Genomic DNA, 25,331 nt, shown 5'->3' on the forward strand with positions numbered 1-25,331 from the left:
AAATCCTCACACACAAGCATGTTAAAAATACTCATTCTCCACATGATTTTCACACTAATGGCCAGCCCTCTGAGGAAACTACTCATTGTAATCATTTTAAGTAGCAGTAAGTGGAAGGAAGAACAGATTACACACTCCATATACAGTGCTGGGGGACCAGAGAACCGGCAGCCACAGAGCCCACACCCTGGCCTACAGATCCGTATCTGGCTCATGTTGATATTCTCCAGGAACAGGGCTCAACTCCCAGTCCATGTTTTGTCATCCAGCCTTTCACTCCTCATAGGCAAGACCATAAAACCTCCTTGCTGAAATCCTCTCAAAAGGCAGGCTTGAAAAGACAGGGGATTAGGAAGCAATCGATGAGAACTGTGGCAAAGCAACAATTTACTCAGCAGGGCTGTCTTGATAAAAATCGGCTCACTGACAATTTCTCTCTCACCTTTGTTATTAAAGTTCATCTGCTCCCCACCATCTCAGGCTCTCAGTGCTGACAGAGACCTGACCCAATCCAGAGTCCCCAGAGAGGGACACAATCCCAGTGCCTCAGCAGACTGACACTGCTGCTCAGGGAGAGCTCAGACCCACGTACCTTGCAGTGCTGCAAACATTCTCCAGGAGGAGACAAGTTTCATCTGTTCCTTGACCCTCAACAAATTGAGGAAGTCTTTAAGTATCGTTCCTGGGGTGCTCTGAAATAAGACCTCACTCCAAGGGAAAACAAGCTCAGTTCAGGATTAAGTTAACAGAATTGCCTCAAAAGGAGTACGCAGCTGCCTACTGACCACTTTTAGGAGCTGTCATAGTCTACTCCACCTGGCCTCTAGACTGGCTGTGATCACAAGGAAGAACAAACAGTCATCTGTCCAGCTGTTTGATGTACACAGAAACAACTGGGCTGGATAAAGGAGACAGTTCATTTTTGTAAGAAACAATATATTTTATTTTTCTGACACCACAGCCCTGGCGAGTGGTTTTGTACCAAATTTAATGGAGGTTACACAGAACGTTTTACGCTGGGGAGGAAAAAAAAAATAACCACAAAAAAAAATCCTGGATAACTTTTAGTGTCTGTTCCACTCCCACATTAATAAAATCACTTGGGGTTTCTAAGAAAAGGAGAATAGGAAACAGTGAGAGAGACTACTGTAGGATGTAACAGTGTCCAAGTCCAGCCCCTTCCTAAAAGTGGGAAGAGTCCCCACGTGAGGAGAGGCTCTCCTAGATTTACTCCCCAAAATAACACAATGTATTGCAGCTGCCATAGGAGGAGACAGAAGGGGACGGAGAGAGAGAGAAGCCTATTTAATAAAGAGTGGGAGGGAGAGACAGAAGGTGCTGGACAGCACGCCATAATTTGAAAAATATGTCCTTAACTTATTATTTATTTCTTTTAAAAGATTCCCCTCACTGAACTTAAGTTCCTTTTTTGTGCTTTTCATTAATACTCTGCTCTGAGGTCGTAGTTTGGTTTTTCTATACATTGGAGTTGAAGGAAAATAGTCCGAAGTTCTGAAGATGGATTCTCCACCTAAAGTAAACAGCCTAGAATCCCATTCTCCTCTCACCCCAAAGACTAAAGTCTCTGCTAAAATCCCTTTTACAATATAGTACAGTACACAAAAAACCCCAAAAATAACCGAGAGTCCTGGGAGAAGCCAGTCCGAAGGACGTAAACATACAGAGAATGGTGCAACTTGTGACAAATGGCAATTCTCAAAATACAGCTACAGATTCTCAAAGCAGGTGCCGTCACGGGATACCCAAGTCCACAAAAATAATTTTTAAAAAATAAATCTTAAAAAAAAAACAACCTGTTAAAATGAATATTTTTTTTTTTTTCAGGTAATTCCATACATTCGAGATTTCCCAAAGTGTCCTCTGGTCTCTTTTCACCTATTGCATGGCCAAACTGTATACTCCTGAAGCTCCCAAAAAAGCCCTCAGGACTTGGAATCTCATCTTGACAAGGATCAGAACATCCAGTCTTTATGGTAGCAGCTTAAAACATCATGTTCCCTGGGTTTCCAGGGCCTTGGCTAAATCCTCCCATGCCAACATCAGCAGCCATACCTCGGGGCCTCATCTGGGGGGGAATCATGATGTTTTGTTGGGGTCCCATCATGCCCTGCATTGACATCATCATCCCAGGTGACCCCACAGGGCCCGGGTGGCTGTACAGCCCGGCGGGGGCTCGGTCCTTGCCTGGGATCATGCCCACGGCGGCCACGGGGTTGCTCATGAGCGCGGGCTGGCCGGGCATGGCGGGCTGTGCTGGTGACATCATGCGGTGATGCGGCCCCATCATGCCCTGCTGCAGGAAGGCCGGCGGCCTCATCGGGTTGTGACCGGGCATGGACGGAGCCGTGCCAAGAGGGATATCCGGAGTTCCCACCGGCCCGGGGCCCCCCATGCCGGGCAATGTTAGTCCCATCCTCGGGGTCTGCTCTCCTATCATCCCCTGCATGTGGGAGAAGCCGGGCCCGGGACCCTGCGGCTGCTTGCGGCCCGGCACCTCCCCACGAGGGAAATACTGTAGTGTCTGGCTAGGCTTCTCCGATGGGATAATCCTGGACAGGTCAAACTCGGGTATTCCCGTGGCTCCAGGACGGATCACCTCCTGCAGCTCTGGATCAGTGAAAACTGAAGGCATGTTGTTTCCAAGAACAGTGAAGGAGTCTGGACCGCCAGGGCCTCCAGTCTTGCAAAGTGCTGGATCTGTCGAACTTTGGGGCAGGTTGGTAGGACGCCCCAGAGGTCCTTCTCCGTGGAAGCCCATTCCCGCTGGAAAGTTGCCTTGTCCACCGCTGGGCCCGTTGTGTGGAAATGGCACCTGCTGTGGAGGGGACTGTACAGGAGGGAACCCCTGCGGGAAGCCCAGGCGTCCTTGAGGTACCATTGGAGACTCCTGGGAACCATGCCCCATCATTGGGTTGTGTGACATCAGGCCGGGTCCCACAGGGACCCCGTGAGGAGGTATATTGGGTCCCATAGCATTTGGAGAGGGCATCTGGTTGTTATGGGAAAGAGGCTGGGTCATTCCCATTGGGCTAAGGGTTGGCATTGGACCCACTGGGTTTGGACCTGAAATTCGAGGATTCTGAGAATTAATACCCATTCCTAGGGAAGAAACAAGGAATCACATTTAGACAACAGCCAGTAATAATCAATAAAGCTATCAGAGATAGCTGCAAGGTTACCAAGTCTGCACACACACAAAAAAACCAGTGCTAGTAAGAAAAACATCAGCAGTGGCTCTGAACAGTGTTATTTTAACCAGAAATTTGATGTCACTCAAACAGCCATCTCCCTAAGCTTGTCACTGCCCTATCAAGCAGTGACTAAGGCCTGCTCGATAAGTAGGATTTCAATCCAAACCATATTTTCACCACCTCCCTGGCAGTCTGGATGACACAGGCAGTAACAAACATGTCTGTGACAGATTATCAGCATATGGACACTTGTCCACTGGGAAGTGGCTGGAATGCCTTTCAAAACTCAGCAGTGATAAATCAGGTAACCCTTGTAAGGCTAAGAGGCAGTGATCAATGAGGTTAATGAGTTACCATCATGAACTTATTCAATTAGCCAGCTTCCCCCAGATATATTCACCCACTCTGATCATTACTGTGTGAAACACACTGCAAAGCTACAGGTAAACTCATCAAGAATTCATTACCAATTGCCACTCTTGAAACATCCACTCATCCCCTTTTTCAACTATTAATTAATAGGATGGAGGTGCTACAGCCTATTTTTGTATTTTTGATGATTCAGTGTCAAAAAAAATCCAAACAACCCCCCTTAAAAACTGTGAAGTTTCTATAGCACTGCCTTAAGACAGGAGAGGTAAAGTTTCTTCTGGATAACACATTGTAGATCTGACCCTTAATCCCATGAGCAGCCTTCATTTACACAAGTAATTCCCGCCAGCCTGAGGGGAAAATCTCCCCCATACACAAGCATTTTCCATGTTAGACACCTTCTGAAGAATGCACACTTTCTGGACAGAAAAAAACAGTTGCAAGGAGAATTTCCAGCTATACATTTCAAAGAATTACAAATGCTTTCTCAAAAATGACCCATGGCTACATATTCCTCAAGTTTCTTCCCATCTCACTGTTTTCATTTGACGAGGCTTCCATAAAATCACCCTTGTGCTAATGTTCCTTTGATTTCCTTACCTGGTACGCTGTTCATAGGTGGCAAGTTTGGGGAGCGTGCTGGAGGGGAGTCGTCATCCGAGCTGGCCACAGTTTTGATGGCATCGTGATAGAGCGGTGTTGAGCTGGGCATGGCAAATTTGGACATCCTGGACATCATAATGGAGAGGGGATTCTGGGAGAGGGTTGGCTCTGGAGGCATTGTGTAAGGACTGCTAGAGGGAAGATTTCCAGGGAGAGTCACAGGAGCAGACTGGCTGACTGTGGAAGGAGGTGGACCACCTTAGGAAAAAAAAAACAAACCAAAAAAAACAGAGAGCGAGAAAGAATTTAATTTTTTCTCCTTACTGTTTTCCTTAAATCAAACTCTTTTCCCCTAGAAATCTCAAAAACTAGAAATTATTGCGAGACTTTACATGACTAATGCAGTCAATGACTATGAAAGGTAACCAGAAAAATAAGCCTATTGGTCAAGTTGATTAACATCTGTTATCCTACTGCACAACATTTCTAAGTAGAACTATTTTGAGCCTACACAAATCCATGTGAAAAATTACCAGTTTAGTCTGAAAATCTCACTATTCAATTTCCATACACTGAAGACAGACTTAGGTTCCAGAGCTGGCCATCAAAATCAAAATCTATAATCAAAAAAGACACAGGCAGCACAAGGAAAGCTGTAGCAGATATTATGCTGAGACATGTGAGCACATTTCTGACAAGCTACATCAGGAGCTACAAGTAAAACTCCCTGTTTACGTTGCATTTCTTGTTTCATATAGAGATATTAGCTGCTTATTCCAGCGAAAGAAGCATTCTCTGCACCTATTAGGTTAATGTCATCCTTTGCTCTCACAAAATTAGAAGTAACTTAACTGCACTTCCAATCTCCTTTGTTCCTCACTGATGAATTTTATGCCATCCAGACCAATGTGAAGGAAAGATGCTAAACTGAAGCTGTACTCTCACTGAAAATTCACTGCACGTTCCTCAGCCCCTCCCAACCAAAAGAGGAAAGCAGAATAGGGAATATAAAAAAACTGCAATGCTGAAAGATCCATGCTTTGGAAGAGCTGCATGTCATTCACTAAGCACTACGTAAGGCACAGACTGAAGCACTTATGTGCCTTTCCCGAGCCGCTGGCCCCACAAGCACGTCCCAGCGCCGGTCCCCGCTGTTACCCGCGGCAGCACTAGAGGGCAACGTGGGCAAAGGGCTCCTCTTTCCCAGCCGGGAGAATCTTCCCGGTGGGAAGGCCGCCCAGGGCTGTGGAGGCCTGGACTGAAGGTGGGTGAGCTTTGAGAAGGTGAGGGCAGAGATGTGCCAGCACCTGGACCCCGACGTCCCCAGGCACAGCACGGCTCAGAACACAACCTAATGTTATTCACAGTGGTGGTTAGATCACTCCAAAATGCTTGAAGCCTGATATGGGGAATAAACCAGAGAGTACAATAGAACTGATAAAGGAGCTTAATATCTTAGGCCTGATTGAGCAGAAACTGTGGGAGAGGCTTCTGATCTCGACTCAGATGTCCCCGTCTCTCAATCGCCCATACCCGAACAACAGCATCACAACTTCCTGTCTTCAGTGTACACCTAGAAAAGACCAACCATTCCTGACCCATGCCTAGATACCCAGCTGGTTAACTGCTCAGCATGTCTTTGTAGGAACCTTCCACACTGAAGTGCTTTAATAACATCAACGGGATCTTCTCCGTTGAGCTACAATGACTGAGCTATGAAAGAACAGCAAAAGACCCCTTCAAGGAGAAGCTTCTCTCATTGATCCTCCACATCTTTTCACACCTCTCAACCTCATCCTTTTGCTTTTATGTCCTCAGTGACCATGACCAGCTCTCAGCTCGACACATGGGAAGCAGGGTGCAAACCCACAAATATAACAGGAGGAGGAGGAGAAGCCCTCACCCTTCATTTGCATGGCCACGCAGCCCCCTTCAAATAAGGAAAGGGCCATCCAGCTCTCGTCCTGCTGCAGGAGCCCTCCTTCCTCCCTTTGCTGCACATTTTGGATGACCCGACACGAACCAAAGCACCGAATCTGGCTAGCAGAGGTGGCACTCACCCGACTCCACGTTCCCCAGCATGGCTGGAGAAGACATGGTTAGAGAAGCCTTGTGGTTCGGGGGAATCCCAGGGCTCTGCAAAGGAGGCTTCGGAGATGAAGTCCATCCAGGAGAAGGTGCAGGGAGAGACGGAGACTTGAGGTGGACAGGAGAAGCAGCAGCAGACCCCAAGACAGGGGGGGATTTAATGGAGGCAGCAGCAGCTGCGGCAGTGGGGCCCGCAAGCATTCCTGCCAGCTGGGAGGGTGTCTGAGGGGACTTGAGGTTCCCCGAGGGAGACCCCATCATGGGAGACTGGACCTGGCGCATCGTGGGGGACTTCAGAGGGTTGATTCCTGGCGAATGCACCTGACCAGCTGCAGAGATATCCAAGGGCTTGCGGCCGAGGCTGCGCTGCGCAGGGGGAGCAGTGTTGAGGCTATTCGGGTTACTGGTGGGATTGAGAGGTAGTGGCGGCATGTGGCTGAGCCGGTTGTTAGTCCTTTGGTCAGGCCCGATCTGTTCTCTGAGATTCCGGAGACCGACTCCTGGGCCCTGAGACATGGGAAGGAAAGGCCTGGGACCCATGCCATACTCCTGCTGCGGGTGCTCCCCAAACGGCAGCGGCACCATTTTCTGCTGAGAGGAGAGCATCTCCGAGACACCAGGGCGCAGCTTCATCATCTCTTCTGGCCCAACTCCTGCCTCCCTCAGCTTCTGAGGGACCAGAGGTGGGTTAGAGCCCATGCTGACATTCATGCCCATGTCCCCCTTCATGCTGCCAGGGCCCATCCCAAACTCCAGCTCCCTGCTAGAAGCCATTTGTGGGGGTATTCCTTTTGGAAAGTCCCCCCTAGAGGGGCTCATCGGTCCTTCTACCGGCATGCGAGGGAAGATGGGGTTGTTCCCAGGCTCCATGTGTCTCTGGGAGGGCATCATTCTGTTGATCTCCATGCCAGGCCTGATGCCTTCCATGTTCAGACCAGGAGGGAGGCCCATCTGTTTCTCAGCCAGCTGCTGCTGATAGAGCTCTTCAGGCAGGCCCTGCGGATTGGGGAATCGCTCCCCTCGGCCAGGGCCGCTGAAGACACCCTGACCAGGAGGGAAGTTTCGGCCATCTGGGATTTTTGGCACATCATCTGGCCAACTAACTCCTGAAAGCCCAGGCCGCGAGGCGGGATTCGGGACATTGGGGCCTTCCATGTCAGGGTTCATCATTCCTGCAAAACCAGGCAGGCGCATCTGGCTCCCAGGCATGTTGGGATGAGGGGCCATGCCCCTGGGGGGCAGAGAGTGTGCCATATTCATGCCTTCAGGGAAGGGCTCTGGACCCCCAGGTCCCCAGCCCTCACCAGGGGTCATCTGGTAGGGAGGGGGAGGACCTCGGACCACCCCACGAGGTCCGTGCTGGTGGACCATCATGTCCTGCAGGGAACACTGCTGCACAACCACCTGCTCTTGCTTCCTTCTCTTCTCCTCATAAAACTCCTGCTGCAGCTTAAGCCAGGCCACCTGCTCAGGAGTCATATGGTCCAGGTGGTCTGGGCCTATGGCTCCTGACTGGGAGTTCATTGGTGGTGGTCCCATTTCATCTGGGGAAAAAGGCATGTCCCTGTGTCCTTGAGGGCCAAATGGAGCCCCTCCATCTGTCCGAGACCCCGACCCTTTGCCTAAACTTTGGGATTGAGCCATCATAGCCTGTATCGGCCCTTCGGGTTTCTTTTGGGGACCATCCAGCACTCCAGCATTTGGGGGTGGCCCCCCACTTTGCCCTCCTGCAAACTCCTTCTCATCAGGGAAGAGCATGCGCTGGATGTCTCTCAGGGTCTGCAACGAGCGCTCTCGGTGCTCCAGCTGCTCCTGTGACAGTCCGTCGGGATTCTCACCCAAACTGGATGGGTCCCCACCAGACCCCTGCTGGGGAGGACCTTTGGGGTCTGCAGCAGAGCTATTGCTACCTTGGGAAACTGGGCTAACTGCTCGATTATTGGGGGTTGAACTCTGCCCAAATCCTTCTGTCTGCAACGGGGTAGAGTTGGCAGGGCTGCCCACAGACATCACTTTGCTTTCCACACTGGGACTGTCCTGATCTATGGGACATGGAGGGCCAGTGGGTTTGGATACTGGTGCTGACACGGGTGGAGTCGGCTGCATTTTGGCGTTCTGGGGAGGGTTCTGGTCCTGGGCAGCAGGGGGCTGGGGCTGTGGCAGGGGCTTGGGTTCAGTCCGAAGTGCAGTGATCTGGGGGTTCTGCAAGAGAAAGCCACACTCAGTCACTTGCTCTTCTTACAGCCATGTCACCTAAACAGCAGTGCAAACAAACACCCAATCTCAATCCCACCAGCCCAAAATTTGCAGGGAAGGGTAGCCTTCATGCAGCCATTACATAGCAGCCTCTTGGCAATGCAGAAACCTGCTTTGCTCAAGGCATTACTGCAGGGACCGCTTTCATCTGTGACCCCTCTGCATGACCAATGGGTTGGAAATATACTACCCAAATATTGCAAGACTCTTCTTTGGAAGAAGAAGATATTTCAGACAGTCTGAACAACAACTGTCTGTCTTCCTAAAACTTGTTTCAGAGTGTAACTAATCATCCATCTCTCTGCATCACACACAGGCACATTTACGATTTCCCCTTCTCGCCCCCATGCAGGTATTCCCTACCAAGGGTACAGTGTTTCGTTCCGCCTTGCTGTTCGAGATGTTCTGGATATGAAAGGACACAATTGTTTCCACCTGTCCCTTCAGCACAGCTTCTGCAGCCCTGCAAAGACAGACAGGTAGATGCACATATCCAGTTGAAGCTAAGAATCAATTTTTCTTAGCTGGCCTCCTTTCCATCTTTCAGCTGGCAAAAGGGAGAAAGACTTAACCACACATATTCACTCTAGTTGAGTAGGAAAAGAAGAATGCTTACATCAACAAACTCATCAGCATTCAGGGTTCATGTCTCAGTTTAAGCTATCCTGGCTCCTATTCATTACATGGATTGCAAACCAACATCAACCAGCATTTGCCAAAAAAAATAAAATATCCCCATACCACAGAGGAGTAAACAATTACTTCTCAGAGAGGAAAAGGTAGGTACATTGTCCACTCCAACCCCTTCAGCTTCCCCAAAAGAAGTAATGACTTTTTGCTACTTGATGCAGAAAGTGCCCTTGATAATCTCTTAAAAGATGAGCACAAATATAATTCCTGCTCCCAGAAGACATTCAAGCATCTACCTACTTACTTGTTGGCCATCTCAGTAGAAAAGACGTAAACCACTTTGGAAGGAGTCTTCTGCCCGCTTGCTGGCTCCAAAGTGGCAGTCAGACCATGGGAAGGTGTGGAAGACCTTGGGGCTGAAGCATTTGAAGGAGTCATGGAGTGTGGTGTGTGCTGAGACTCCTGGGACTTCACATGATCAGCAGAATTGCAGTCTGGAAAGGGACAAAGGGGAAAAGGAGGGAATCACTACCTTGGGATCTCTTTGGAAATCAATTCTGGAAACTGATGAGAGCTTCTTCTTCAAGCGCCACTAAAGGCAATTCTTCTATTACACCACACATCTTTCCTCTAAAGCCTTGGTGTCCTTCAAGCAACCCTGGGAAAAAGATCCTCTTGTGTCCCTTTTCAAGGAAAGTGGAAGTTCTCACAACTCATCTCTTTGAATTCTCTAATGACCACATAGAAAAGCAGGAAAACTACACCTTCAGGTAGGTTATGTCTGCCTCAAGAAAACACTCCTGCAAAACTATACTTTTTTTTTTTGTGCTCAGCCACCTTAGCTAGGTGACCTAGCAAATGGTCAACAAAGATGGACAGCTGAATATGTGGTCTGGTTTTGCATTGCCTCACAGAGGCAATGGTGGAGCCAGGAAGAGAACACAGAAATCCCAACTCTCTGGCCTGTGTTACCAGTCAAGGTGCTACAGGTTATGTATCCGTGTTGACAAAACAGACCTGTATATTGTTTAAAACCCCAGTTACAAAAGAACAGTTCCTGAAAGGCCAAAGGCCAAAAGCACACCAACAGGTTGCATTTGTACTTTTAAATCCTCCGGGGGAGTTTAAGAGTTACAAAGGAACTTTCCCACCAGGTCTGGGCTCTAACTGAGCGTGAACAAGACATTTACCAAGGCCAGCTATGACAACCTCTCCTCTTCGCCTGCTCTCGAGACCTTTAGACTTCATTGGCTGGAACTTACAGAACCCCAAACAAACAAATGTTTCACTAATACTTGCATAGCAATTCTCTATCTCACAGAGGATTCAGACTGATTGTCTGCCCTTGCACATGAACCCTAGCAAACATACCTTTGATTTCCGGGTCATCATTAGGAGTCCCAGCTTCCCTCTGTTCAAAGGAGTCTGCCGAAATGCTCCTCTCTCTCTTCCCCTTCCCCTTGGCACCATTTCCAGCCCCATTCTTCAGCCCCATATTCCCACCCGGGCCCGGGAGCACTTTGGGAGTGTGACCTCCACTTTTGGGGTCACAGGGAGAGGGCTGGGATTGGCTGGTGGAGCCCCCTTGTTTGCCTTGGTTGGAAAATTTGGAATCCAGCTGAGGGTTGCCAGACGGGGACATCACTGTAGGGGGACGGACCATCACCTCCTGCTTTGATTTGGGGCTACTGAGGAGAGAGGAAAAAAAAAAAAAGAAAGAAAAGGAAAAAGTGACAAATCACACCATTGATTCATTCAGCCCTGTAGGAACAGATTAGAGTGAAGCAGAAACAACCACTGTCACCTTTACAAGCTAAGACAATTGCTGACAAATAAAAAATGCCTGCAAGCTTAGAGTCATGCAGGTGCTTTTTTGAACATGCCCTGAAAGGGTTATTATCCAAGATGGGATCTCATTGCTCAAGAAGGCACCAGGGCAAACCACAGACCTGCCAGATCCCAGAAACTGCTGTCACACGAGGACCAACCTCTGGTGCTTCTGTCAATAAAGACAACGGTTTCTATGTGCACAGAGAAGCACCTCACACCAAGACCAGCTCAGAGTAAACAAACAATAAAGTTCCCCTCACCATTCTCCTGGACCCCAACTACGCTGCAGCTCTGATCAGAGCAGACCCCCCCCCACCCCCTCCTTCCACCTCCCCATCCAGTTCTACAGGGAGCACAAGGAAAACCCAGCATTACTGCAGCATTCGTCATACATTGGGGCAAGCTGCCAGAGAAACACAAACCTCTGACCGTGAAAACAATTAAACCAGCTACAACCTGCCCCTGAATAAGGAAAGAGAAGGATACCATCTCCAAGCACACTCCTGCAAAATGGGGCAGATGAATCCTCCTCATTTTGCCAAAGGAGACTCAGGATTTTCATTCCTCCTCCATCCAGCAAATTGCATCCTAAAAATATTTTGCTCCTCTGGGTTCTACAGATAATAGGCACCCCTTCCCTCCTCACCCTTCACTTACTCCATTGCTATCAGATCTTCTGCACTGTGTTTTCCCATCACCACTATCACTTCCAACAGGCAGTGCTTGCTAGCATCCTCACTGTGGGATTCACAAAAGCTGATCCTTCCTTTGGACAGACATCTGACTCAGAAGCATTCCCTCTGAAATACTGTTAAGCTCCAGGTGACCTCTAGGAGTAAATAATCAAACTCAAGAATGCTGTCAATCAGAACCATCATAAGTCCCTGGACACTGCTTTGCTTTCATATTTTTCCCTTTCCAAATTAGTGGAGAAGAAATGCTGACCTGCTGCACTGGCAGGTGACTGATGCAGAGGATCTTAGTGCTCAGCTGATCAGTTCTTCAGGCTGTTCAAGCCAGTAATATGGAGAAAGCATTTTGTGTGAAAGTACAGACAGAGAGACCTTCTGCTGCCCAACTACCCCTTGGGAAATAGATAATTAGAAGAGGAGAAGAGAAAAAAAAAACCAAGATAGAAACAGCAGGTTTACTCTCCTACAGCCTATCCAGGCACCTGGTGGAAGGGAGGAGAGCACAAGGAATGGAGAATCCATGCCTCACGGATTTACAGCTTTTAGCTCATCCTGAGCCTTGCAAACACGGAGACCACCAGCGCTGTGCAGCCACTGCTCAGGTACTCAGCAGGTCTGATGGGAGCACAGATGGACCAGGAAGCCACACTGCCCCAGTCCTTGGGCTAATCCAGCAGCAGAGCAGGGATGGCAACGTGCATTAACCCACGGCAACTGATTGCAGGCTCTTCTCCTTACCTCTGTGTGTTGCCTGACGGGGAGTTCCTCACTTTGGGGTTACTGGAATGCATTGACAGAAATCCTGAGCTCACAGTCTCACACACACGCAGATGGGCTCTCGTCAAGTTCCTCTGGGGAGCGTGCCGCCAGAGGCAGCGTCGAAGCACTTTCTGCCACCCGCTTCTCTCAGCGCTGGCTGCCTGCTTGCCTTTTTTCTCTTTGCTCCTCGCTGCTTTTGCACTGGGCACTTCCCTCCTGCAGCTCCAGCATTCTCTAGATGCGTGCCTCCTGCTGCCCAGGGGAAGTCTCGCATCTCCAGGGCACACTGCAAACCACCCCGCAAGCAGAGAACAGAAAACCAATGAGGAACTTCCCAAGGAGATGTGTCTGGTGTGAAGCAATGTATGGCAATTCTTCCCCCATTCCCAAGAAGAAACAGAAGAAGAGCTTTCAGACAGATGTGTATTTTAGACAAGAGGCAGACCTGGCTGGCCATTCATTTTACAGGCAGTGAAGCCATCTTCCCTTTGTCCAAATCAAATCATTCTGGAGTCAACAAAACAGGGAAGCACCTTGTATCTGAATTCTGTATTTGATTTTGCATCCATGCTCAACTTAAAGACACTTCACAGCAAGTCAGTAGGAAGCCAAAGGTACAAACCCCCAACATGACTTAGCTATCCAAAATTCCCCTAGGAATGGCCATAATCTGATATTTCTTAAGAACATAAACTGCTTAAATCTTTTGTCTCTTTGGTCCAATATACCTAGACATGTGTTCAATGATGTGCGCTAAGGGTTACACAAAGGGAGAAAAATAAAACAAAATGCCTTCCTGACCACCTGCAAGTAACTGCTCTGTGTGATTACTCTGAAAACATGAGGGGTTAGTCATCGTATCTATTAAAATGGCCAAAAAAACACTGGAGTAGTACCCATCTAAATTTGCTCAGCAACACTCTACAGATTATTTAAGTTTTTTTTTTTAAAAAAAGCAGCTGCTTTTTCAGCTTCTTTCAAAGAAACAATATGCATGATGCAGGCAATAAGGCACATAAAGCTGTTTCTGGAGGTGGAAACTATTGAACATTACTGTTTACGTGCTTTGGGCTAAATTATTTTGGAACAAATTTCTGTCTTGTTTATGTTTCAACAAAATCTCTCCTGTTCATCTCACCTACTCAGATGCAAATCCACTTAATTTAGAATCTAACCAAGATTTATTGTTAATGTATTAAGCATTGCTAGTTCAATATTATTCAAATGTAAATATTCCCGATATTCTTTCTCAGCACCAAAGAAGTAGTTTCTTCCTATATATACAAAATGAAGCAAAAGAAATCTTACTAGGATGGAAGTGTCTTGAATTTTATGAAGAAACTACTGTTCAAACTGCATTTCAAAACAACAAATTGGCTTATGTGCTGATGACACCAGAGGATTAAAAGACATGGGTACTCTATGGCCAAGTAGTTATCAGCAACTCATAGTATTGAGCACCATGGTTTTCCAGTTCCCTAAATTTGTACAGGTGTCGTGCTGTTACACATTTTAGTGGCTTTGCGCTGCTCTACTTTAATATGATAGTGATCCACACTGCAGCAGTTGTGTGAAGTTCTACATCACCTCCAAAAATTCTCCTCTCTACCACACGTCTCCTTCATGAGCCAGAGAAGTCATCCTACTTCCTATTCTCATCTCCACTGTGCTGCACAAACCTATTAATGTGGGGAATGTTTCTGCAGCAAATGTCTCATTTTAAAGGCCTCATATCAGGCACAATCAGATGAACTCTACTCTGAGCCACACTCCAGAGGACCCACATGCCTCTCTGGGGCTATTAGCTGGTTATCCCACTGATTTTGGGAACAATGTTGGAGTTATCCTGTCACTATTGTTCCTACTATCATGTTGCAATTACAGCTGGTTCTGTGCAGATACATTAAAGAGGAGAGAGCACCCCTTCCCACACAGCTAAACTGTATCATCTTTTCATGCAAATTTGGCTCCTGTGTCTGTTTTTAAACAAAACTGTAACATTATCAACAGCACCCTAACTGCTTTTCAAGAGATTGGTACATCTGTAAAAGTCAGTGGAACTCTGTGAAGCTGCAGCACCCTCACTTAAGGTGAAGATGTGACTGCAAATACAGTGAATTCCAGGCTTAAAAAAAATAAAATAAAAGAGATAGAGAAAAGGAGTAACAGCATAAAAGTGAGCAGGGCTAGATGCTTACAGCAGGACGTAGATGCCTGCATAATGAACTTGAGTATTCTGGTTGTTTAATCCTCTGCTTTTCCATTTGGACATTTATATGTTATGTTACCTTTTATTACAAGATGAGAATTGTCAAGAGTCCCAGTCTTGCACAGTGCAATGAGAAAACATGAAGAATCACAATCACTGACTACATGGTATTCCTGACATCACCAAACTCTCAAGTACTTCACACAGGGGTGGGAGGAGAACCCTCCAATTTTTTAACCTTATTTTTTTATTATTGTATATACATGCATCTTCCATATATTGGAACTGATGCACTGTGCAAGGGAACTGTGTTTTCCAATCTCAGTTTAAATTTATTCTTACCAGAGAGAGCTATAAAGGATACATCACTATATTCATGGGAGGAACAACAGCAAGTCAACTTCCTCAGCTTCTTATTTCTGCACATGGGGAACCATCTTTTATAATGTGAAATGGAATGTCTCATGATTTTTCTCAATGCACTTCTAACATATATATGCCTGGGAATCTAGGGTTCAATAATGGAAAAACTCTAGAGAAATGTATTTTTGCAGCTGGAATCTGACTGCCATAGCAAAGCTTATACCATTGCTTTGAAATTAGAGGCAGAGTCAGTGACAGTGAATGGTCAAAACACTTTAAAAGACATTTTGGAAAGCTCCATCCAAGGCTGTATTTTCAGGATGGCTTTAAGGTGTGGCAGGCAAAGGTTGCAGAGAAAAGGGATGGTTCGACAGGCTACTCATTCTCACCACCTCTCCTGACCACATCAGGGAAAGATCTGAATGGGAACTAACCCAAGGGAAACAACAGAAATTTCTATTCAGCTGGATTTGCCCCCTGACCTGGTTCATCATGTAACCACATCACTACCATTACAAGCTCAGAAGAGGAGGTGAGAACAGGTGAAAATGTAGCCCCACCCCACTTGCTTGCAGCCTACGATTTGGATGGCTTTAAATTAATTCAAACATTAACTGCAGAGACAAAATCGATAGATCTGCATTCATGGAGATATTATAGATACTTGTTTTTCCAACAAGAAGCTTACCAAGACCCCTGGTGTCACGACACTGCAGTACTCATTGTGGAGGCCATGAGTTGCAAACCACTTGTCTCACAAAAAACAGTCACCTGGAAAAAGAAGAGAAGTTTCACCAACAAAAACTCACAGCCAAGCTGTGCACCCCCTTCCATGCATCCAACCACAGAAGCAGAGAAATCAAAAGTTGCTCTGAACCTCCAACAAGGGGAAGCCTCTGCTCATATTTATCATCACACAAGAAGCCACCATCAGACTGGAAGACTCAGAAGATCCATGCTGGCCACAGAGGGGAAATAGGGCAGACCTGCTTTAGCACTCCCATGTTTAGCCAGCTGGATTCCCATGAGCTCATCTGTGCTTAGAGAAGCTGGCACAAAACTTGGACATGTCACCTTCCCTTTTCTGCACCCACCTCTCTTCAAAGGCTCACCAACCCCTTACAATGTGCCCAGCAACTCCTGCCAAACCCTTGTGCTTCATATATGCAACCTCCTCCACAGCCAGACATTGTATAAACAGAAACATCAAGTATCAGGTAAAGCAAGGCAATCATATCTAGGGGAAAACCAGGAAGGTTTTAGAAGGAGGAAGCACTATCTACTGCTCTGGCAGCTCCAACTTCACATCATTGCATACCCTACAGGAAGAAGGGAATCCAAAGCAAATTTAAGTGCCTGAAAGTTCAGCAATATAAGGAAATGCAGGCTCTGAAGAACGGTTTACTGGTAAATTTGAGGTTAGTAGAAAAAGAGCAGTGACCTGCCAGCTTCTCCCTCACCCACTGTGAAAACTGTAGAGGCTGCAAGAACAGTATGAATCCAGACAACACTCACACTGGCAGGGCCAGCGTGGTATCTCAGAGCACTCTCAGCTATTTACACAGCATGGACAGCCTTGCAGTTAAAGTACAATTGCAAAGTGAAACCACTACCAAATTTTTTCTGTGTAATCCCAATGCATTCTGCTGACCAGATCTCCCAGCAGAAACGTGGGAGCTGGAGGCTCAATTAGTTAGCTCAAAAAAAACGCATTGTGAAAGCCTGTGCATATTCTCTTCCCTCCAACATCCTCCAACTATTATCTACTGCAGCTTCACCTTAATAATGTAGCAATGTGCTGCCGTGTAATCCACTTCACAAAACCAAACTACAAAGCTAGTCCCAAACAATGCAGCTACATTCTCCACCCAGACCAGCCAAATCAAACAATGAAATCATCAACGTGATAGACCATCCTTATCTAGCCAAGTCACACCTGCAGACAGAAGCTGAAACAAACACCTATCGCAACGAGCTGCTTCATCCAGTAAAACTCACCACAGCAGCACAATCATCCCTGAATCCAATTACCCAGTTATATCTCCTCTCCCCTTTCCCCCACCCCACCCAATGAAACAATACAGGCTAAGCCATGCCAGTGCCAATACTGACACACCTCTACCAAAGCAGGGACAGAAATCACTTTTTCCCTTCAAGAGGAAGGTGTGTGAACACCAGCACACATAAGGATGGAGAGAACCTATCACAAACATTGCTCAGAGCTCTATTCCTTGAAACATTCAATCCCAGCTTTGCAGGGAAGGACAGCCTTGCAGACCATAGCTCAGGACTGCTAGGGGGGCATCATCCATCCTTTAGGATACCCAGTTACTGCACTGTAATTCCATTCCCTAGGGCACCATCACTGCTGCTCACCTGCACGATCTTAGGCCCGTCAGCACAAGGCAGTTTGCTCCACAGTGAATTTAAGAGCAAAAGTGTGAGAGCACGCACACAAAGCAGCTACCACAGAGTAACTAACAAGATGCAAAGGCACATCTTAGTTTACCTTTCAGTTAACTATTTTGACCCCCTGTACTTTTACAAACCAGCTACCATATTACTGTACTGTAAACAGAAAGTTTAAAAAAAAATTCAAACCAGCAAATTCTTATTTTATGGCCTTAAGCTGAAAAGCTCGATCGTGACAAATGGTCAAGTACATGGAGGTGTACAGCATTATGGCTATTCCAGCAGGAACAGCTGCAGTTATCACTGATTCACTTCAGTCTTTTCTCCCTCTTTGAGAAGGAGAATGTGGAGAGATGAAATAAAGGCATACCAAGTAGATAAAAGTATCAGACTTGTGGCCTGACTGTGACATGAAGCATTAAAGGCAAGAAACCTTTCTCTGCATACAAGAAAGAGCACACTGCTATTTTCCCCACGGCCTTTCTGAGACTGTCAGTCTGTGCTGGACTGAGGGTGGCAAGAGCTCAAAATCAGCATGGAGAAAGAGAAAAAAGGCTGGAGACCTGCTGCTGCAGAAAACAAATGATAACTTTGAATGCAAGCTGAGCCTGCACCCTGAATTGTATCTGTGACAGTAAAGAGGGTAAGGAAGGAAAGAGAGTGGAATAAGAGATTGCTCAGGGAGGAACAGAAGCTTTAGGGCAACCAAGAATAGCAGCAGCAGGAGGTATTTGAGCAACCGCTGATCCTGACAGCCACCAGGAAGCAAACTTCTGTAAGTGCATCCACCAGTGGATTCCCCGTGTGACCTGAGAGGTGGGGCAAGGCAGTGAATCAGCCAACGCGCTCCTTCAGCACATTTTTACTGGGAAGGGCACCTCCAATTTCTCCGACCCTCATTCAACCACATGAGAGGGAGAATAGCTGCACCGGCAAAAGGTGACTCCACTACATCCAAGAACTGGTTGGAAAACTGGAAAATATTGGTTTTCATCACGTGCTGCACTTACCAGTTTTGTTGAGCATTTCCTTATTTTACACACTTGCAGCTGAGCTGCACGTTACTTTCTAATAAGCTGCTGTTTAATAAAGTACTTGGTTACACACCTCATTGATAAGGAGAGCAACTGGGAAACAAGGAGGACACAGGGCATGTTATTCAAAGCTTTTATTGAGCTGTCAGATGTCCTTACGATCATGTAAAAGCAAATAGATAAAATGACATGAATATTCTACATCCCACACATCTCCCTATGACACTTGAGGATACAGGGACACAAGACACTTTGATCCCATGAAGCAGTCCAAATTTCTAGATAGGGCTCTCTACCAAGGGCTAGTAAATACACCTTTAGATCTGCCTCTGCCTCCTAGCAAAAGCTGTCCTCCTCATCCTTTCCCACAAATGGATAAAGCACATGCCTGTCACACTACTAGGATTGACCCCATCACCATTCAAATAGGTCTGTCAAAAATGCAACCTTACCTTCAGCTCACCAGCTCTGTTCTGGACTCAGGAAAGCAACTTCAACCAGCCTAAGCCTATCCAACTCTATCCCTTCCAGAACTTGTGATACAGCTGAAAACGAACTCCAGATATGAATAATATTCAGGAGACAATTTTCCTGTTTCATCCTGCTAGGTGTTCATGTGCTCACTGGCACAAAGGAGGCAGCATTGACTGATGGCAAAGGCATGGACAGGCTTATGCTTAATGAAATACATTTGTGCCCATCTTCTGCCAGGTCCTTTTTCTTAAACAAGGCCTTTTTTCTTAAACAAGGACAGAAAATACCTCAGGTACTTTCAGATAGGTAACTTGGATACCTAAAGATAGGTAGAGATAAGTTGTTCATCTAAGGTGATTAGATAGCAACTCACAGCCAGTCATCAGTTTCTAGATGGTCCTAACTTATCCTGAAACAGTATGGACTTTCCTATGTTTATGCCATAACAATAAAAAATTATACGCAAAGTTTTCACAGTCTCCCAGAGAATTCCATCTTACCACATCAGAGAAATCACTGCTATTCCAAAGTCAACACAGCATTATCTCTCTGCTCCCAGTTTTATACCAGAAATTACTCTCAGTAAACAGAAGAATCAGGAACTTGTAGCAAAATAAGTTTAGGTGACATGAATGTGGAGGCTACACAATCTCCACCAGGCATTGCAACCTCCACAGGGAAAATACCTTCTCCTGCACATGTGGTGTGTAAGCATCTCTCTGTTAAACTCCAAATGAGTAGGTTATTGCCCATTACCACCCCCAGCCCTGAAGCACGGAGAAAGGGGCTGAGCAAGACAAACTCGCCTAAAATTAGCTCCTTGAAGACCAACAGACACAGACAGGGGAAGGGCACACAAGATTCTATGCCATTACATGGAGAGAAGTTCCCTTGAGTTGCTCCATTTAATGTAAGAATTTAGGACCACAGGATAAGCCTCCCAGAAACTGTAAGAATATTTAATCAGGCCCATGCAAATGCAGTACAGTGTGGTCACACAATGCAGCTCTGCTGAGCCTACCTGTGCCTGCCCATCCACATCTCTCAAATAAGAGTCTGTCTGTACACTCTTCCTCCCATACCTCCCCCCAGCCCCTATCACCACATACATGGACCTTTCCCAAAGAACAGATCTTTCCTGAAGTCCATTCAAGACAACAAAGGCCACAGAAAATTCAACCTTTTGCTCTACATCCTTAAAATGGACAGTGAAGACAATCACTGACAAAGCACAATACAAACCCAAAGGCTCAGAGAATTAATTGTCCTCTCACTTTTTCTGAGAAAATCTAGCAACTATTCTCTTCCTTCTGACAAGTACATGGATAATCAACAGTAGGCATGATATAAAGGCTGCATAAGTAATCAGTCTTTTTAGGTACTTTAAAAAATCATTCTAAAATAGTCTTTTGCAACAGACATGTTTCCTGCAACTTTTACAAGCATAACTTTTCAGAGTTGTGAATAACACTAACACTTCTTGTCAAACAGACAACTATGTCCATTAAACATTATTTATTTTCAATGTATTTAACAACGCTTCAGTGCATTATTAATCCAGTGGGGATGCATGGCTGTCCTAGACAACTTCTGACTCTGTACAACTCCTTCCCTAAAGTAGTGGAGGAGACAGACACTTACGGATGCTGGTGATCAAACTCAAGGTGTACACAGACAAACACTGAGAGCTTTTCAATTTCCTATCTGCCATTATGTAAAAAACACTTGAACTACTTGGTTCACTTGGGACTGGAACAAGCCCTTGGCAGATTCTGACACGGTTCCAGCAATCAGTCTGGGGAAAAAGCCAAGAGAAAAATTCCTTAAAAAAAAACCTTCAAAGCCTAAGCTGCAACTATCTGCTTCTGTACAGGAACATGATGAACACTTCCCCTCGGTGTTCCTGCCATTTCAGCTTCACCAGCAGCAGTGGCACTGGCAGGTGTGGGTCAGCCGGGGTGTCGGGGGACGCCACCACGCACCCTGTCACGACATCGTGCTGACCTCAGCTCAGCCCCGGCACACTCCAGCACAGCTGCCAACCTCACTTCAGTTCCACCTCTGTTAGCTGTGCTGGGAGCACTCTGTGTACTTTACAAGTGCAGACTGGAGCTCCCTACGTGGAGCGTCGCTTACCTGAGCACCAGCTGGGCTGCTGTGGCGTTCCAGCTATTCTTAACACCAATAAAGATCAAAATCTTGAGCAATAAGGGGATTTTTCAAGAAACATTTTAACAGTGTTTTCCTAATATATGACAGGCTTCTGCTGCTTTCCATGTCAGGTTAGCAGTTAATAGCCTTAGCATCAGAGTTTTCCATGGCCTGCTTTCATAGCTTTGGCTTCTGTCAAAACTTCATTTACTTTTCAGGAGTTAGGAGAAGCCACAGGCAATCTCTTTCCCCTTACTTTTCTGGGCTTATTTTTTCAAAAATTTAAATAGGGACATCAGCATGAACAACCACAGGTAAAAGACACCTGCATCGAGCTTGCCAGCAGCTCATTCTCTAGAAACTAATCTGTTGAAAGGGGCTTGGGGAAAATATGCTGAAATACTGGATGGGGAGACAGGACCAAGGAGACAGCAGTTTGTTCTTCTACAAGTATTAACACCACACTGCTTTAACAAAAGACTTGGGAGAAACAAGTCGCCAATCAGTTCAGCACAGAAAAAAACCCAAGTGCTTTTTTTCTTCCCTTTTGGTATCCCCTTCAATAGGCTTTCAGAATGAAAGATAAGGAGCAATCCTCAGGCGTAACTCCTTGGGCTGCAATCTTGTCAGTTTTCATAAGCTAAGTGGGACTGGGATGGGTCAGTACAGGACAGAGCTCCTCTGTGAAAAACCCCAGTGCTACAGCAAGCAGTAATTCCCCAGTCTGTTGCAAGGGGACATGACACACGACACCAGTCGGAATTGCTGGGGGCGAGCCATACACCTTCCTTCATGTTAACCTTCACCTTTACAGCTCTCTGGTCCCTCTCTTCCCAAATGAGCACTTTCCCAAGGCTCCCCTGAGCATCACTACCTTCCAGCAGTGCCTGCCAGACCAGTTTTCGTTCAGGACTGTCACCACCAGCCATCCCTCTGCTCTGCTTCTTTACACGAGGCCTCCTGCTGTTCTCAGGCACCTGGGGAGCTCAATGCCACAAGCCCGGCATTCCCACGGGAGCACAGCTGAAGAGTTACTACATCCCCTGCAGCTTACTGCTGGGTAAAATGTGTGCCAGGGTGTGCTTGTCCCTGGTGTGCTGAACCTCTCATTTCTCTGCTTTTAGACCCACACTAGGCACGGGAGAGGCAGCACGACCCTCAGTGACACAGTGCAGCGATTCCATACTGGCTTCCCAGTCGTTAAATGTAGGATCTTCCAGACAGCAATGACTCTTCTAAGGAGTAAGGCACTTTAAAGAACTCCAGCAAGCAAAAACTGCATGTACACAGTACTCCACGATGCTACATGATTATATCAAAGCTGCTGGGATGAAAAACTGACATTTGATAAATAACATGAGGTCACCTCAAAGATCTCAGAATGCTGCACGTAAAAATGTTATTTTGACAAGAAATTAAGCAATTGTATAATCAGGTCTATTATCAAATCTACTGCTTTGACACGATCTTATAAAAGTACGAGGAGCATGCAATTCCAATTGCTGCAGGATCCTCCCTCACTCAACACAAGATGTAGGCATTTAATATTCCTCTAGTTAGCCACGCATGTACAGCACAGCCTAACGCACTTCAAAGTATTTACTGTGCTGTATAAACACAGCGCTATTTTCAAAGCCTCATAACTGTCAAATCAAAGCTGGCTTTCACTAAAGCATTAAGAAGCATTTCTGCTGGATAGTGGCTATTTGCCTGACAGTTTCAACCTTCTATCCCCCAACCACAAGAAGGTTAAATATTTTTTTTGTATATATGCATATGTATATATATAAAATTATTATTTTCAAGAGGCAGAAGAAAGTGTTTTCTTGCTAACAAGCTGTCAAATAATTTTGACCTGATGTTTTTTTACTTTTTTTCCTCATACATACATATAAAATACGGTAGAAAACTTGCATTCCACCAGCAGAAGTCCTTGAAAAGAGTTTCTCTGTACATACTACTGCCTTAACTGTCCATTGTACCAGCTGTCCCTGTTGAGGCTGTGGCTGCTCACCTCAACAGGCTACAGCCTGGTTTTATATTACACTGCATGTACATTTCTAATCAATCCTCAAACAAATCCAGATTGGTACATAGATAAAACATTGCCATTTCACAGGCAGTGGAACAGTGGTATCAAGACACCTGAAGAAGTCAGTTTAGCAAAATGCAGAAACCAGAGCTCTGAGCAACCTGAAAAATGGTTTGCACTGCTTGATCTTACCTGGTGTTTCTATCAGTGAACCACTAAACCAGAATTTTTGTTCAGGTCTTCACAACTGCAAAGGTGGCAAAGATAGCTTGACACAACATACACAGGCAGTCACAGACTTAAAGCAATTTGTAGAGCGTAAGTAACATGGTCGAGTAGATAAATCACAGGCACATTAAGAGCCAAGCTCAGTTCCCAAGTTTGCCACCAAATCCAAGCAACCCTGGTATTAAAAGAGCCCATGGGCCCCAGCCACCCCGCTGATAAGGTAAAACAGATACCTGCACCCTTTGTTCAGAAGGCAGAGAGGACAACCACAGGCACATGGAGATCATCCAGTGACAAGGTGAGTCAGTGATTTAAAGCTCTCTTGCTTTGCTACTATGCAGACAGAGCCCCATCAGAAAGCCAAGGAGGAAAAACACAGTGGCACTGCTTTCTTAAGAGGCCAAACAGCCATGAAAACAAGACACCCAGCTCAGAGTAATTGCCAGTTGAAGAGTGGAACAGGCAGCTGTGTGGCTATCTGTGCCTGAACAACAACTGCTCTGAACTCAATAGAGAAAACAGCAAGCTCTCCCTCGATTCCATATGCAGCTAAATTATTGTGTATGTCATCCACTCTTTATGCCATCGACTGTACCACTAAGGAGCACTTAAAACCAGCATTGTTTTCAAGACTACAGCACCCAATTTTCAGTGAAATCTCAGAGGACATTGCTCCATCTTTCTTTGTTGAAAGAAATCATGTCAGTGGTAAAAGGCACTTTCCTTTTTCCTTCCTTCAAAAGGATTTCATTGATTCTGCCTAGGCTTTAAAAAACAAACAGGCCAACCACCCTACAGTTCCACTGTTCATCTCCCTCCCCTATTCCACAAGTATTTTCTTGGAGGCCAAACAATGAAAATCCCACTTCTGCTTTAAAGTCTGTCTGAAAAAAAGGGATCTCTCTAAAGAGATAACATTCATTCTTCAGATATAGTTAACTGAAATTTCATAACAGTATTTAAAATGAATTCAATTAGTGTTGTCAAAGTAGATCAAAACCAGAGTGCTCAGACTCAACTCTGAAAAAAAAAAAAAAATAGGTAAGAACAACCCACAGAAGTAGGAATAAAGAAAATGTTAAAAGTTGTGAAGCAGCAGTTCACTTCACAATAGCCACAGTTTAGTAACTTGACCAGATTTCAGAGTGGTTCACCAGGATCCAACCAGAAGCCTATCTGGGCACATCTCATACACTGGTTCTCAATCAAGTTTCCAGACAGGAGTGTGAGAACCCTGCAGCAAACCCAGGCACAACAGGCTATTCCATCCCTCCCTTTCCCAATATAGAAGAACAACTGCTAGAGCAGAATAAAAAAGGTTTAGACCACAGGCTTAATACCTCTTCCAAAATTTCTACTGTCACTGATTATGATAATTGAATATTCTTCATATTCTTAAAGACATCTGATGCTTTTTAACTCTTGTAGAATTCTTGCTCCTCAGCAAGATACTCACAGCATGAGTTTCACTGCTTAATTGCAACCATACTAAATAGTCTATCGTCACTTTACAGTACATGTTGTGTACCATCAGAAAGTCTTGAGGCAGCAGAAACTCTTCCATAGCTAAGCCACCACACTCTTCTGTTGGCCCTACTTAAATCTTCTTAAAGAGAGCTACTCTTTTGATACCTTGCATATATGTTCAGAGATCATTTCTGGCAAAAAGAGCAAGGTAATCTGGAGGAACTGTTCTCAAGCAAGGGAAGCTGTAAGAAACAGGTGTAAAAAACATTTAGCACTTTTAGCACTCTTAGGGGTATAGTTAGATGAGCATTCCTTTTGGCAGGAATGCCAGCTTAGAGAACTGCTGGTACCAATATTTACTCCCACCCCTGCACCACACTGTCTGATGTGCCCATGGCCAAACAGCAAACCAGTTTGGCAAACTGATGCAGGCTAAGTATCATCATTTCTTTGCCAGGCTACTTCTAACCCAAATCAGCTCCCTGATCCGTTCCAGCATCCAGCTACTCCAAAACAGCG

At 45.9% G+C, this 25,331-nt stretch overlaps 2 protein-coding genes across 3 annotated transcripts in view; both read right to left on the minus strand.

Moving 5' to 3' along the window:
- Positions 1–948: 948 nt before the first annotated feature.
- Positions 949–12,550, minus strand: BCL9 (BCL9 transcription coactivator). Of its 2 annotated transcripts, none has more exons than XM_005524112.3 (7): positions 12,422–12,550; positions 10,533–10,849; positions 9,466–9,655; positions 8,895–8,994; positions 6,248–8,477; positions 4,185–4,445; positions 949–3,120 (listed from the first exon to the last, which is right to left on the minus strand). In XM_005524112.3, the coding sequence occupies exons 1-7, from the start codon at positions 12,472–12,474 to the stop codon at positions 2,003–2,005; spliced, it is 4,269 nt and encodes a 1,422-aa protein (XP_005524169.1). In that variant the 5' UTR covers positions 12,475–12,550; the 3' UTR covers positions 949–2,002. The 2 variants fall into 2 exon arrangements, with proteins under 2 accessions (XP_005524169.1, XP_087908008.1); XM_088051882.1 differs by having other exon boundaries at positions 10,533–10,846; positions 12,422–12,536.
- LOC148184954 (uncharacterized) overlaps positions 12,500–25,331 on the minus strand; it is a 46,397-nt gene continuing 33,565 nt past the window's right edge. Inside the window, 3 exon segments of the mRNA XM_088051883.1 lie at positions 12,500–12,538; positions 12,540–12,728; positions 15,703–15,785. Coding sequence (XP_087908009.1) covers positions 12,500–12,538; positions 12,540–12,716 — 216 coding nt within the window. The 5' untranslated portion in view covers positions 12,717–12,728; positions 15,703–15,785.

The sequence above is a fragment of the Pseudopodoces humilis genome, chromosome 2 (assembly GCF_049639895.1).
Source record: "Pseudopodoces humilis isolate 2021_Gansu_Grassland_sample_001 chromosome 2, ASM4963989v1, whole genome shotgun sequence".
Classification (NCBI taxonomy): domain Eukaryota; kingdom Metazoa; phylum Chordata; class Aves; order Passeriformes; family Paridae; genus Pseudopodoces; species Pseudopodoces humilis.